The following is a 15,231-nucleotide window of genomic DNA, read 5'->3' as shown; positions in this document are numbered from 1 at the left end:
GGTTTCGGTATGTTCAGAAATACTGAATAGTGCTCAAGGTTATATAGCTCAAAATGATAAGGCTAGATTGGCTAGAATTGGAAGCTAGGTGTGCAAGAAATGCATAATTTCAGCAAAACACAGTAAGGAGAAATTTATACACATGCATGCATGCAAATATAATGCATTCTAGTGTAGCAGAATGGGGGAAAATTACCTAACTAATTTGTTCACAAGGATGAACACAGTGACTGGGAAATGTGTGTCACCACATATCAGGGAGTTATATACTAGTTTTATGATCAGGAAGCAAAGACAGGAATTTAGAGATGTTCATGTCAGGAAAGGAAAATTTAAAGAAAAGAAACTCATTGGAAAATAGCATGGGAATCCCAGGAAAAAATATTACAGAAGATAGTGTATTAATAATGAATACAAGATATGGACAAGAAGGAAGGGCTTCCTTCTTAGGAGGAAGTTTAAAAGTTTTAAATCTCTCCATTTGAGAGGAGGACTTAGCTGGTAACTCTTCTGTCAAATATAATTTATAGAGAAGGTAATCTGCATACATAATGGAGACTTCAGGAATGAAAGTTGGAATACTTTTAGAATAAAAGAAGAGAATGGTGAGTAGGGTTGGGTAAATTAATTCTGCAGATGTAACCAGACAGCTCTGCAGCATACAGAAAACAAAGGGCAGTTATCCAGACACTTTAAGAAAATATACCCAAGGAAGAAAGTGAGAAATTAAAGATGAAATTCTGACTCAAATGTTGGAGAACAACCTATAACAGGAAAAAGGAAAAGATACCTAAATAAAATGATTCAATTTTACATTGCAGTTTGGCATTGTGTGTTGTGTTAAGTCGCTTCAGTCATGTCTGACTCTATGCAACCCTACGGACTGTAGCCCACCTGGCTTATCTGTCTGTGTTATTCTTCAGACAAGAATACTGCAGTGGATTGCCATGCCCTCCACCAAGGTATCTTCCTGAACCAGGGATGGAACCTGCGTTTCTTATGTCTCCTGCACTGGCAGGCAGGTTCTTTACCACTAGCGACACCTGGGGTTCTTTGTTTTTTAAAAACATATGTAATAAAAGATGAATATAATTGCTCAAATCATTGGGTAAGGACTTGGAAAGGAATGTAAGGTATCTAAAGTCAAGAATGTGCTAAAATGCTCTAAATATAAAAGATCTAAAAACATTAACTGTGTTGAGAAAAGAAAAAGAAAAAGAAAAACATAAGCCAATAAACCGGGGGAGAAAGGGCTGCTGAACTTTTTCGTTTCTATCGTTCCATCAAGGAAAATTACCATTAAATTCTAACAAGTATAATAGAACAATTTTGACATGTATTTGGTATTTACTTAGGGACTGAAATAAATAAGAGTAATAGAGAAAATTTCCAAATGAACAATTCCTGCCTACCATGCCTGTGACCTGTGAATACTTAGACAAGAAGGATAAGAATATTCAACTTAAAATGTATCAATTTTAATGATGTATATTGCATAGTCTTTTATTATAACTTTGTTAACAAGATTAAAAAAGACAATGATTTTATGATATTGAGACTGAATGGATTGGTGGTGATGGATCAGTCTTTCTCTAAGCAAATTCAGTCTTTTCTACTTTCGAAACTCAAAATGTTATTGTATGATTTAGCTATGAAAGTGGAAAACACACTTTACAAATCTCTGCATAATACAAAGATGTAAAAGAAAGCTAACAGCTTATGTGATAATCAAATAAATCTTCAAAAATGTTTTGTCATGCTGAAACAGTGTTTCCATATAACTTACTATATAACAGGAAATAATGAAAAGACCTACATTTACATTTTAAAAAATATGTATCATTTATACCAGCAAAGGATAACTGAATTTAACATTGGTTCATTTGAAAAAGCTATGATATTTTTACAGACTCTATAATCTTCAGCTACTTTAGGAAAACACCCTACTTCATTGTTTTTTGTCATTTTACCAAAATATTTCCATTCTTCAGACACATTAAATTAACTTTTAAAAATCAGATATACTTTGAATCCCTGAGAATAAAAATATGTAGGATTTCTAGCTTAGGAAATGAGACAAAGAATTACTCAGTGCAGGTAAATGTAAGCACATGTTAAATAAGTTTCTTTCATAGAAATTATACCACGTAATTTTTTCTACAGCATAGCCAAATGATGAAGTATTTCAGAAAGCTCCCTTTAGTATGTCTCACATCATAGTAAAAATGCATAAATTAATTTCAAAGATTTGTAAATAATTTGAAACAGTTCTTGGTAGTGTACTGTTATCTTTGATTTAGAAAAAAATATTGTCTGAAATTCATTGAAAAATTTTTATATCAACACATCATCATAACAAGATCTTCAAAGAGAATCACATAAGCACAAAAGAAGATAATTAAATTCCTCACCTGCCTAATACCCAACCGGTATGCAACAATCCGATCCACTGCATCAGGATTCATTTGAGTCCACTGGAGACTGTAGGAGTAAACACGGTGTCTGTTCTGCCACACAGGATTGTAGGTATCGTAATAGAATTCTGGAGCATAGGCCTTTCCTAGAAACAGAAAGAGACCTTAAAATTAAATGTATATTACAGTCAAACCTAATTACTCTTTTTGTACCTTTTATTACTTTCTACTTCATGTTCCACAAGTAATTTTTATATTTAAAAAGTCATATGATTAAATTGAAATTAATTTATGGAGAATTTGAGAACAGACGCAAGATGATTTCCTGGTAGGTTTGATGAACAGTGTGAGAAGAAGAGAAGACCCAAGAATGACTAAAAGTTTTTTGGCGAAAGAAACCAAAAGAATGGAATTTCCATCAAGTGACATGAAAAGCTATGGGAGGATCAAATTTGAGGGGTCAGGAAATTATTTTTGAACAATTTGAATGATCTAAATGGAGACATCAGGTGAGATACATTGGACTAAAATGCAGGAGAGGCCAGGCTTGGAAATATAATCTTGCTAACCACAGGCATATAGATAGATTTCATTTATATATGTTTAAGTATTTTCATTGATGCATAGTTGCTTCAAAATGCTGTGTTAGTTTCTGCTGTACAGCAAAGTGAAACAACTAAACATATACATATATCCCCTCTTTTTTGGATTCTTTTCCCATTTAGGTCATCACAGAACAGCCAAAAACTTTATCAGCAAGTGAATGATAACTCTGCCAAAAAAAAAAAAAAATCAGTGAATATGACAATCTGTGTTTATATTATCCATGTCTTTGGTCAGTAAATTGAAATTAACCAAACAATGATCAATAACAAAATGGTTTGTTTCTTTTTTCTTTCTTTTTTTTTTTTTTTAGATTTTAAGGATACGTGAGGTATGTGTGTGCTGTGTCACTTCAGTAGTATCTGACCCATTGAGACCCTAGGGACTGTAGCCTAACAGGAACCAGGATCCTCTGGCCCATGAATTTCTCCAGGCAAGAACACTGGAGTGGGTTGCCACACCCTCCTCCATGGGATCATCCCAACCCAGGGACCAAACCTGCATCTCCCGCATTGCAGATTCCTGTGGATTCTTTACCACTGAACCACCAGGGAAGTCCCCATACATGAGGTACACATAGTGTATATAACCTACATAAACCATCTCAGGTTTTTCTTTTAATTGCCAAATTGAAAAATGTACAAACTGTTGGGAATTATGGGTCCAACTCATTAATAATCTGAAATATAGACTTTTTACACCTTCTATTTTATACCAATAATACATTTATTTATTAAATCAATATTTATTGAGAGTCTATTGAGTGGTGAGTAGTGTTATAGGCAATGAACAAAGAGGTATGGCCTCTGTCTTCCTAGAAAATGCTTCCATTTTCTCAGACCTTTCAGATAGATTGACAATTTTTACTGGATTTATGATTTAATAAATGGTAAATTATTCAACAGACTTTATTTTTTTGAAATTAGGTTAAATATTAAACGTCCTCCTGAGGTTTTCATTCTGGGTTCCTGTTTGCAGGGAATTTTCTTACCTGGTTTTCTTTTTCTTCATCATTAATCACCTAACATCTAGGGATTGCACAAGAGCTGATTCATAAGAATTTATAACAGATAGTTAAAGAATGAATTTTGAAGACTAAGAATGAAATTTATGGTCTCTATTACCCTAGAGAGGTTTACCAGGAAAAAAATGTTAGATGAACTGAAGTTAATTTCTGATAAATTTACTAGTAAAATTAAATACATTGAATTAAATATCTGAATCTTAATAACATTTGGTAAAGTCTTACACCAACATTGTGTGCTTTTAAAAATGTTCTATGAATGTTCATTTATTTTAATTGAATTGGATTATTAATTCTATACAAATTGTCTTGCATAGGAGAAAAAGAGCCACCGCATTTGTTTTATTGCTTCTTTATTTTGTATATTTTTTACTTATTACTAACTAAATGACAGTGCAAATTCATGTTCACATCACTTAGTAAAATCTAGATGAGAGGAACACAATATACTGAATGAAGGGATCAATACCCAAAATGTCATTGACAACTTGCATTTGAGACAAAATTTCCCAAACCATTATCAAGGAGGTACATTTGATAGAGGCCTATATAATGAGTCAAGGGTTTTGATTAAAAGTAAACATCCAAAATGTATAAATGAAGTAGTGAGCTGTTTAAGTGAGTCATGTCAATATACAGTGTTTTCATTAGAAATTAGTGTCTAGATTGAATTGAGCAGGTAACTATCAATGGTTGGTTTTTCATTTATTGCTTTTTATTTTTGCTTTTTTTGAGGGGAGCAGGGAAAGAGGGGATTGCTTTTGTAACTTAGCCAAGAGGGAAATACAAGGGGTATTAGATTTAGTGCTATCATTTGTATTTTCATTAAAAAAAACAGGATCAAACAGAAATAACAAAAGAATAAAGTCACAACCAGAGGCTATTTAGCATGAAAAAGAAAAAAAAAAACCCTCAAAAACTGGCAAATGAAGTTTTTCTGAGAGTTGAAACTCCATCACAGAGAAAGAGAATCAGGCTATATTTTAACAGATCTATGAAAGATGAAAGCCAGTAAGAAGATGCATATTCTGATTTAGGAATGTTCTAGCAATCCTCTCTGAATACGGGCTATGAATTTTCCCTTCACTAAAGGTATGGTTGTCTGAGGAGTTCTTACAAACAGCTGAGAAAAAAAGAGAAGCTAAAGGCAAAGGAGAAAAGGAAAAAAATATACCCATTTAAATACAGCATTCCAAAGAACAGCAAGGAGAGATAAGAAAGCTTTCCTCAGTGATTAATGCAAAGTAATAGAGGAAAGCAATAGAATAGGAAAGACTAGGTATCTCTTCAAGAAAATTAGAGATACCAAGGTAATATTTCATGCAAAGATGGGCACAATAAAGGACAGAAATAGTATGGACTTATCAGAAGCAGAAGATTTTAAGAAGAGGTGGAAAGAATACACAGAAGAACTATACAAAAAAGATCTTCATGATCCAGATAACCACGATGGTGTGCTCACTCACCTAGAGCCAGGCATCCTAGAACGCAAAGTCAAGTGGACCTTAGGAAGCATCACTATGAGCAAAGCTAGTGGATGTAATTGAATTCCGGTTGAGGTATTTCAAATCCTCAAAGATGATGCTGTTTAAGTGCTACACTCAATATGCCAGCAAATTTGGAAAACTCAGCAGTGGCTACAGGACTGGGAAAGATCAGTTTTCATTTCAATCCCAAAGAAAGGCAATGCCAAAAATCTATGGCATGATTGCACTCATCTCACACACTAGCAAAATAATGCTCAAAATTCTGCAAGCCAGGCTTCAACAGTACATGAACCATGAACTTCCAGATGTTCAAACTGGATTTAAAAAGGCAGAGGAACCAGTGATCAAATTGTGAACATCCACTGGATTATTGAAAAAGCAACCGAGTTCCAGAAAAATATCTACTTCTGCTTTATTGACTATTTCAAAGCCTTTGACTGTGTGGATCACAACAAACTGAAAACTTCTTAATGAGATGGGAATACCAGACTACCTGACCCGCCTCCTGAGAAATTTCTATGCAGGTCAAGAAACAAGAATTAGAACCATACATGGAACAATGGACTGGCTCCAAATTGGGAAAGTAATACATGAAGGCTGTATATTATCACCTTGCTTATTTAACTTATATGCAGAGTACATCATGCGACATACTGGGCTGGATGAAGCACAAGCTGGAATCAAGATTGCTGGGAGAAATATCAATAACTTCAGATATGCCAATGATACCATGCTTATGGCAGAAAGCAAAGAAGAACTGAAGAGCCTCTTGATAAAAGTGAAAGAGAATGAAAATGTTGGCTTAAAACTCAACATCAGAAAACTAAGATCATGGCATCTGGTTCCATCACTTCATGGCAAAAAGATGAGGAAACAATGGAAACAGTGAGAGAATTTATTTTCTTGAGCTCCAAAATCACTGCAGATTGTGACTGCAGCCATGAAATTAAAAGACACTTGCTTCTTGGAGGGGCTTCCCTGGTGGCTCAGAGGTTAAAGCGTCTGCCTGCAATACAGGAGACCTGGGTTCGATCCCTGCGTTGGGAAGATCCCCTGGAGAAGGAAATGGCAACCCACTCCAGTATTCTTGCCTGGAGAATCCCATGGACGGAGGAGCCTGGTGGGCTACAGTCCATGGGGTCACAAAGAGTCAGACACGACTGAGCAACTTCACTTTCTTTCACTTTGCTTCTTGGAAGAAAAGTTATGACCAACCTAGACAGCATATTTTAAAGCAGAGACATTACTTTGCCAACAAAGGTCCATCCAGTCAAAGCTATGGTTTTCCAGTAGTCATGTATGGATGTGAGAGTTGGACAATAAAGAAAGCTGAGCACTGAAGAATTGATGCTTTTGAACTGTGGTGTTGGAGAAGACTCTTAAGTCCCTTGGACTGAAAGGAGATCCAACCAGTCAATCCTAAAGGAAATCAGTCCTGAATATTCATTGGAAGGAATGATGCTGAACCTGAAACTCCAATACTTTGGCCACCTGATATAAAGGGCTGACTCATTTGAAAAGACCCTGATACTGGGAAAAATTGAAGGCAGGAGGTGAAGGGGATGACAGAGGATGAGGTGGTTGGATGACATCACTGACTCGATGGACATGAGTTTCGGTAAGCTCCAGGAGTTGTGATGGACAGGGAAGCTTGGTGTGCTGCAGTCCATGGAGTTGCAAAGTGTCGGAATGACTGAGCAACTGAACTGAACTGATCTGTGAGTTATTTAGTTAATACCTAACTACCATTTAGCAGGGATGAAATGGGTGGATGATTGTCAACAAAATGGCCTTGAAGGTAGGGCTCAGGCTCAAGTCTGTAAGTTGCTATGAAATATTTGCCTACTGTTTCTTGCATTACTTCAATTGTTTTAAGCACAATTGAATTTACTTATAAATTCCATTTAATATTTCTATTGGATTGGCCAAAGATGTTAGATAAAACCCTATTGAACTTTCTGGACAAGTCAATATTATCTGTAGTCTAGTTCTATCTTTTATTGACTGCCAGAAGAGTAACTGGCACATTGGTATTGGCTGTATGTCATAAATGCAAACTGGCATAATCCTAGAACTGATTGTTTATCTAAACAAATACTTTTCACATTATTGAAGCAGTTTGACACTGAAGTTAGAAAACAATTGGCAGGACCTATGTGAATAATATGAATTTATTTATCAAAATCCCATTTTCAAGGTTGTGAAAGATTAAGGTACAATCTAACCCTCATTTAAATATTCTAAGTAGATCACATTTTCCCGTAACATATCATCACAATCTTTATATTTAATGGTAGATTAATATAAAGGCTTTTCAATGTATTCTTGAAATATTTTATTTGTAGTGACATGTCTACATTATGTATGAGTGATATATATAATATATTTTCAGGAAATATTAGAGAAAGAAATAGAGATTACCAACTCCAATATCTTGTATGACAGATAAATTATGGAGCAGAATAAAAAAGGTGACAATATATGGATGTTGATATAAAATTTTATTTTAGTTGAATAATTGCATCACCTTTATTTTAGAATTTTAGAAGTTTCTTTAGAACAAAATAGGAAAAATATTTTTAGATAGTTCATAAGTAATATTGATTAGCAATAAACAATTACTGATAAGAAATGGTTTTGAGTAGTTATGGTTAAATATGGACTTGCTTGCTATGTCTCAGAGAAAGCATACCTATATTTTGGATAAATGTGATAAAAGAAAAATGCTTTCTGACTTCATCTGAGAGATCTATCTTAGAAGTAAAAAAAAAAAAAAAAAAAAAAACCACAATTTTTCTCTCTGCTTTAAGAGCCACTCACATGCGATATTTATATACTCATTTTGTAAGAAGCACATAGTACACATAGTAATACTAAGGAAATACTGTTATAATAATCATAGGCTTTGACCAAGCAAACATGACATCTGCTGGTTGAACAGGGAAATAATTCATAATTTTCCTTCTTTTTTTATCCTTTAGGCATTTTTTGTCCTTCTAGCAAGCACACCAATTTTTTTCTCATTCTCTCTTATACTCCACTTTTATTTTATGCAACATTGTTTCAGTTTACATCTTTTCAGATTAATTGACCTAAAACTACAGTCATTATCTAAATTAGCAAATAAACTTTAGACATTATGCATGATTATCTATAGATTTTGAATTTTAAAATATTCATAAAATATATTTGGAGAAAAATTTAATTGTTCAAAATTTTTAAATAAGATTTATGTAAAAGTAAATTTATTCTATTTTGCAAATAGCTTTTCAAAAATGAGTATACTGAGTTTTCAAAGTATTTTATGCACAAAGCTCAAAGTAAAAGAGATGTTAAGAATATGCAACATGTCACTTTCCTAGTGTAAAAATGTTAGATTAAAGTACAACAAAAATCTTTCTTAGATGCATTCCTAAGCTTACAAGTTGAAAGGGAATTATTTATTAAGGGTCAAAAACAAAGAACTGAAAATCAGACATTGAATAGGAGCTTAGCGAGAAAAAGTGTTCTTGGAATTTGTACTCTTGGGAGCTGGAATTTTAAGTCCATAGGAGATGAGGTTAATGGGCCAACTCAAGATAAGTTGGAAACGAGACCCCACATGAGTATAATCAGTGAAAAATAGCATTCTTAGTCATAGAATATACTAGAAAAAAAAAAAAGTGTCTCTAACCAGCATAGGAAAATGAGAAATATATTTATATTAACAAAAAGTAATTCTTGGCTAATAATACCACAGGATGGCTTGAGTAGATATAATATCAATTTGCTCTTTTTTGAAATTTAAGTATAGTTGATTTACAATGTTAATTTCTGCTGTACAGCAAAATGATTTAGTTATACATATATAACTGAATGGTTATAGGGTGGTATATGGATGTGGATATAAACATGCATATACATATGTATGAATGTGTATATATATATAAATGCATTCTATTTTTAATATATTCTTTTCCACATGGTTTATCGTAGGATATTGAAAATAGTTCCTTATGCTATACATTAGAACCTTGTTGTTTAATCTCAATTTTTTCCTGAAAGACATTCTCTCAACTTAAACTGCAGAGATTTTCTGCAAACTAAATCTCAATGAGTATGAATTATTAACACACAGAAAATTTTTCATGAGTGACTAAGGAGGCCAATAAACAACAGGATTTGACTGACTCCAAATAAGAGAAGCATGAAATGGAATTTATAAATAAGTATTCTCAAAACAACTAAAGAAATACGGTATAGAACAGTAAACAAATACTATGGGACCTTCTATGAAAGAATGATCAATACTCATTATTGCGACCATTGGTAGGCTTCATGGGGTGCATAACTGACACCTTTATTGATTTTAAAGGAGAAATTCCTCAGACAGACAAAGGTTTCTCATCACAGGATAAAAAAGAGAAAAAATAATACATGGTTTTAGAGCTTCCCTGGTGGCTCTGCCTGCAATGCAGGAGACCTGGGTTTGATCCCTCAGTTGGGAAAATCACCTGGAGAAGGGAATGGCTATCCACTCCAGTATTCTTCCCTGGAGAATCCCATGGACAGAGGAACCTGCCAGGCTACAGTCCATGGGGTCATAAACAGCTGGACATGACTGAGCAACATTCACTTAAGTGGGGGAAAATATGTATTAAAGACAATACTTTAGAACTCCCAAGGATCTGGTAAAGTGGCAGTGCCCACTTTTCTTACCAAACTGTGCACTCTTGAAGGGCAGGGAAGGTCTTATTAGCTATTACTACAATGGTTGACACAATACATGTGCTTGAGTAAGGCAGGGAGAACAGGTAATTGCTAATTATGAAGCTTCTTGTTCAATACGGTAAGATGTTAGGTATTTACCTTATAGTCCAATTATTCTCAAATTATTTTAACTAGTACTCACCTATGTGGAAGAAAAGATTTTATAAGTGAGCCTACCGATTTTCATATCCCAGTGTAAAAAGACTCAGTGATATTTAAAAAAAACTGGAAGATAACTAATAATCAAAATAGTAATAATAAAGTTTCATAAAAACATACTTGTAAAGTATCAAAAGTAATAAAACAATCTAAAACTTTTCAAATGTGTCTTTATTAGTATAAAAAGAGTAACTACATAGATCTATGGCAAATATCAACACTGATGATGCGCTGATTAAAAGAGTTCTAAAAAGCATGCAGGGATCAGCTCTCTATATGCATTTTTAGCAAAAACTAACTGAAATAGTCAAGAAAGAACATGTAATTTTTGAAACCATAACTATTTTCTCTTCACATCAGTGAATCTCATTGTTGTTCTGGTTTCTCTGGTAGCTCAGTCAATAAAGAAACTGCCTGCACTACAGGAGACATGGGTTCAGTACCTGGGTCAGGAAGATCCCCTGGAGAAGGAAATGGCAACCCACTCCAGTGTTCTCACCTGGAAAATCCTATGGACAGAGGAGCCTGGTGTGCTATAGACCATGGGGTCACAAGAGTCGGACACGACTTAGCAACTAAACCATCACCATTGTCATTCAGTAGCTCCGTTGTGTCTGACTCTTTGAGACCACATGGACTACAGCACACCAGGTTTCCCTGTCCTTCATTATCTCCCAGAGGTGGCTCAATTCATGTCCACTGAGTTGATCCAACCATCTCCATGAGCTGATCCAACCACCTCCATGTCCATGATGCCATCCAACCATCGCATCCTCTGTTGGCCCCATTCTCCTCCTATCCTCAATCTTTCTCGGTGTTATGTATTTTCTGATGAGTCAGCTCTTGACATCAGGTGGCCAAAGTATTGGACTTCAGCTTCAACATCAGCCCTTCCTATGAATATTCAGTGTTGATTTCCTTTAGGATTAACTGGTTCGATCTCCTTGCAGTTGAAGGAGCTCTCAAAAGTATTCTTCAGCACCACAGTTTGAAAGTATCAATTCTTTGGCATTCTGCCTTCTTTATGGTTCAACTCTCACATACATACATGACTACTGGAAAAACTGAAGCTTGGATGATAAGGACTTTTGTTGGCAAAGTGATGTCTGTGCTTCTTAATATGCTGTCAACGTTTGTTGAAACTGGACAGTTCTATGAAGACCTGCAAGACCTTCTAGAAGTAACACACACTAAAAGCTGTCCTTTTCATCATAGGGGAATGGAATGCAAAAGTAGAAAGTCAAGAGATACCTGGAGTAACAGACAAGTTTGGCCTTGGAGTACAAAATGAAGCAGGGCAAAAACTAACAGGAGTTTATCCAAGAGAATGTACTGGTTATAGCAAACACTCTCTTCCAGCAACACAAGAGATGACTCCGCATGGACATCACTAGATCATCAATATCGAATTTAGATTCATTATATTCTTTGCAGCTGAAGATGAAAGTTCTATCTAGACAGCAAAAACAAAACCAGAAGCTAACTCGTGCACAGATCAGGAACTCCTTACTGCAAAATTCAGACATACATTGAAGAGAGGAGGAAAACCACTCAGCCTTTCAGTTCAGTTCAGTTCAGTCACTCAGTCATGTCTGACTCTTTGAGATCCCTGCATGCCAGGCCTCCCTGTCCATCACCAACTCCCGCAAGTCTATCCAAATGCATGTCCTTTGAGTCGGTGATGCCAACCAACCATTTCATCCTCTGACATCCCCTTCTCTTCAAGCCCTCAATCTTTGCCAGCATCAGGGTTTTTTCAAAAGAGTCAGCTGTTTGCATCAGGTGGTCAAAGCATTGGAGTTTCAGCTTCAACATCAGTCCTTCCAATGAACACCCAGGACTGATCTCCTTTAGGACGGACTGGTTGGATTTCCTTACAGTCCAAGGGACTCTCAAGGGTCTTCTCCAACACCATAGTTCAAAAGTATCATCAATTCTTCAACACTCGACTTTCTTTTTTTGTTTTTTTTTTTTCTTTTTCTTTTTATTTTACTTTACAATACTGTATTGGTTTTGCCATACATTGACATGAATCCACCATGGGTGTACATGCGTTCCCAAACATGAACCCCCTTCCCACCTCCCTCCCCATAACATCTCTCTGGGTCATCCCCGTGCACCAGCCCCAAGCATGCTGTATCCTGCATCAGACATAGACTGGTGATTCGTTTCTTACATGATAGTATACATGTTTCAATCCCATTCTCCCAAATCATCCCACCCTCTCCCTCTCCCTCTGAGTCCAAAAGTCCGCTCTACACATCTGTGTCTCTTTTGCTGTCTTGCATACAGAGTCATCATTGCCATCTTTCTAAATTCTATATATATGTGTTAGTATACTGTATTGGTGTTTTTCTTTCTGGCTTACTTCACTCTGTATAATCAGCTCCAGTTTCATCCATCTCAACAGAACTGATTCAAATGTATTCTTGTTAATGGCTGAGTAATACTCCATTGTGTATATGTACCACTGCTTTCTTATCCTTTCATCTGCTGATGGACATCTAGGTTGTTTCCATGTCCTGGCTATTATAAACAGTGCTGCGATGAACATTGGGATACATGTGTCTCTTTCAATTCTGGTTTCCTCGGTATGTATGCCCAGCAGTGGGATTGCTGGGTCATAAGGCAGTTCTGTTTGCAATTTTTTAAGGAATCTCCACACTGTTCTCCATAGTGGCTGTACCAGTTTGCATTCCCACCAACAGTGTAGGAGGGTTCCCTTTTCTCCACACCCTCTCCAGCATTTATTGCTTGCAGACTTTTGGATCACAGACATTCTGACTGGTGTGAAGTGGTACCTCATTGTGGTTTTGATTTGCATTTCTCTAATAATGAGTGATGTTGGGCATCTTTTCATGTGTTTGTTAGCCATCCATATGTCTTCTTAGGAGAAGAATCAATATAGTGAAAATGAGTATACTAACCAAAGCAATCTACAAATTCAATGCAATCCCTATCAAGCTACCAGCCATATTTTTCACAGAACTGGAACAAATAATTTCAAGATTTGTATGGAAATACAAACAACCTCGAATAGACAAAGCAATCTTGAGAAAGAAGAATGGAACTGGAGGAATCAACTTGCCTGACTTCAGGCTCTACTACAAAGCCACACTCATCAAGACAGTACGGTAGTGGCACAAAGACAGAAATATAGATCAATGGAACAAAATAGAAAGCCCAGAGATAAATCCACACACATATGGACACTTTATCTTTGACAAAGGAGGCAAGAAAATACAGTGGAGAAAAGACAATCTCTTTAACAAGTGGTGCTAGGAAAACTGGTCAACCACTTGTAAAAGAATGAAACTAGATCACTTTCTAACACCACACACAAAAATAAACTCAAAATGGATTAAAGATCTAAATGTAAGACCAGAAACTATAAAACTCCTAGAGGAGAACATAGGAAAAACACTCTCTGACATAAATCACAGCAGGATCCTCTATGATCCACCCCCCAGAATATTGGAAATAAAAGCAAAAATAAACAAATGGGATCTAATTAATATTAAAAGCTTCTGCACAACAAAGGAAAATATAAGCAAGGTGAAAATACAGCCTTCGGGATGGGAGAAAATAATAGCAAATGAAGCAACCAACAAACAACTAATCTCAAAAATATACAAGCAACTTATGCAGCTCAATTCCAGAAAAATAAACAACCCAATCAAAAAATGGGCCAAAGAACTAAATAGACATTTCTCCAAAGAAGACATACAGATGGCTAACAAACACATGAAAAGATCCTCGACTTTCTTTATAGTCCAACTCTCACATCCATACATGACTACTGAAAAAACCATCTACTCTAGTCTTGACTAGGCGGACCTTCTGTTAGCAAAGTAATGTCTCTGCTTTTTAATATGCTGTTTAGGTTGATCATGACTTTCCTTACAAGGAGTAAGTGTCTTTTAATTTCATGGCTGCAATCACCATCTGCAGTGATTTTGGAGCCCAAAAAAGTAAAGTCTGACACTGCTTCCGCTGTTTCCCCATGTATTTGCCTAGAAGTGATGGGACCAGATGCCATGATCTTCATTTTCTGAATGTTGAGCTTTAAGCCAACTTTTTCACTCTCCTCTTTCACTTTCATCAAGAGGCTTTTTAGTTCCTCTTCACTTTCTGCCATAAGGGTAGTGTCATCTGCATATCTAAGGTTATTGATAATTCTCCCTGCAATCTTGATTCCAGCTTGTGCTTCTTCCAGCCCAGCATTTCTCATGATGTACTTCTGCATATAAGTTAAATAAGCAGGGTGATAATATACAGCCTTGACGTACTCCTTTTCCTATTTGGAACCAGTCTGTTGTTCCAAGTCCAGTTCCAACTTTTATTTCCTGACCTGCATACAGGTTTCTCAAGAGGCAGGTCAGGTGGTCTGGTATTCCCATCTCTTTCAGAATTTTCCACAGTTTATTGTGATCCACACAGTCAAAGGCTTGGCATAGTCAATAAAGCAGAAACAGATATTTTTCTGGAACTCTCTTGCTTTCTTGATGATACAGCGGATGTTGACAATTTGATCTCTGGTTCCTCTGCCTTTTCTAAAACCAGCTTGAACATCTGGAAGTTCACAGTCCACATATTGCTGAAGCCTGGCTTGGAGAATTTTCAGCATTACGTTACTAGCGTATGAGATGAGTGCAATTGTATGGTAGTTTGAGCATTCTTTGGCATTGCCCTTCTTTGGGATTGGAATGAAAACTGGCTTTTTTCCTGTCCTGTGGCCACTGCTTAGTTTTCCAAATTTGCTGGCATATTGAGTGCAGCACTTTCACAGCTTCAT

General features: G+C 35.9%; 1 protein-coding gene across 1 annotated transcript in view; it reads right to left on the bottom strand.

The window, feature by feature from the left end:
• The window catches only part of MDGA2 (MAM domain containing glycosylphosphatidylinositol anchor 2), a 921,279-nt gene that overhangs the window by 94,456 nt on the left and 811,592 nt on the right, over positions 1-15,231 (bottom strand). The window contains exon 10 of the mRNA XM_068965010.1: positions 2,412-2,560. Coding sequence (XP_068821111.1) covers positions 2,412-2,560 — 149 coding nt within the window. The remainder of the gene's footprint in view (positions 1-2,411; positions 2,561-15,231) is intronic.

This window comes from Capricornis sumatraensis, chromosome 2, assembly GCF_032405125.1.
Source record: "Capricornis sumatraensis isolate serow.1 chromosome 2, serow.2, whole genome shotgun sequence".
NCBI classification, from domain to species: domain Eukaryota; kingdom Metazoa; phylum Chordata; class Mammalia; order Artiodactyla; family Bovidae; genus Capricornis; species Capricornis sumatraensis.
This window is presented reverse-complemented; position numbering and strand designations above follow the sequence as displayed.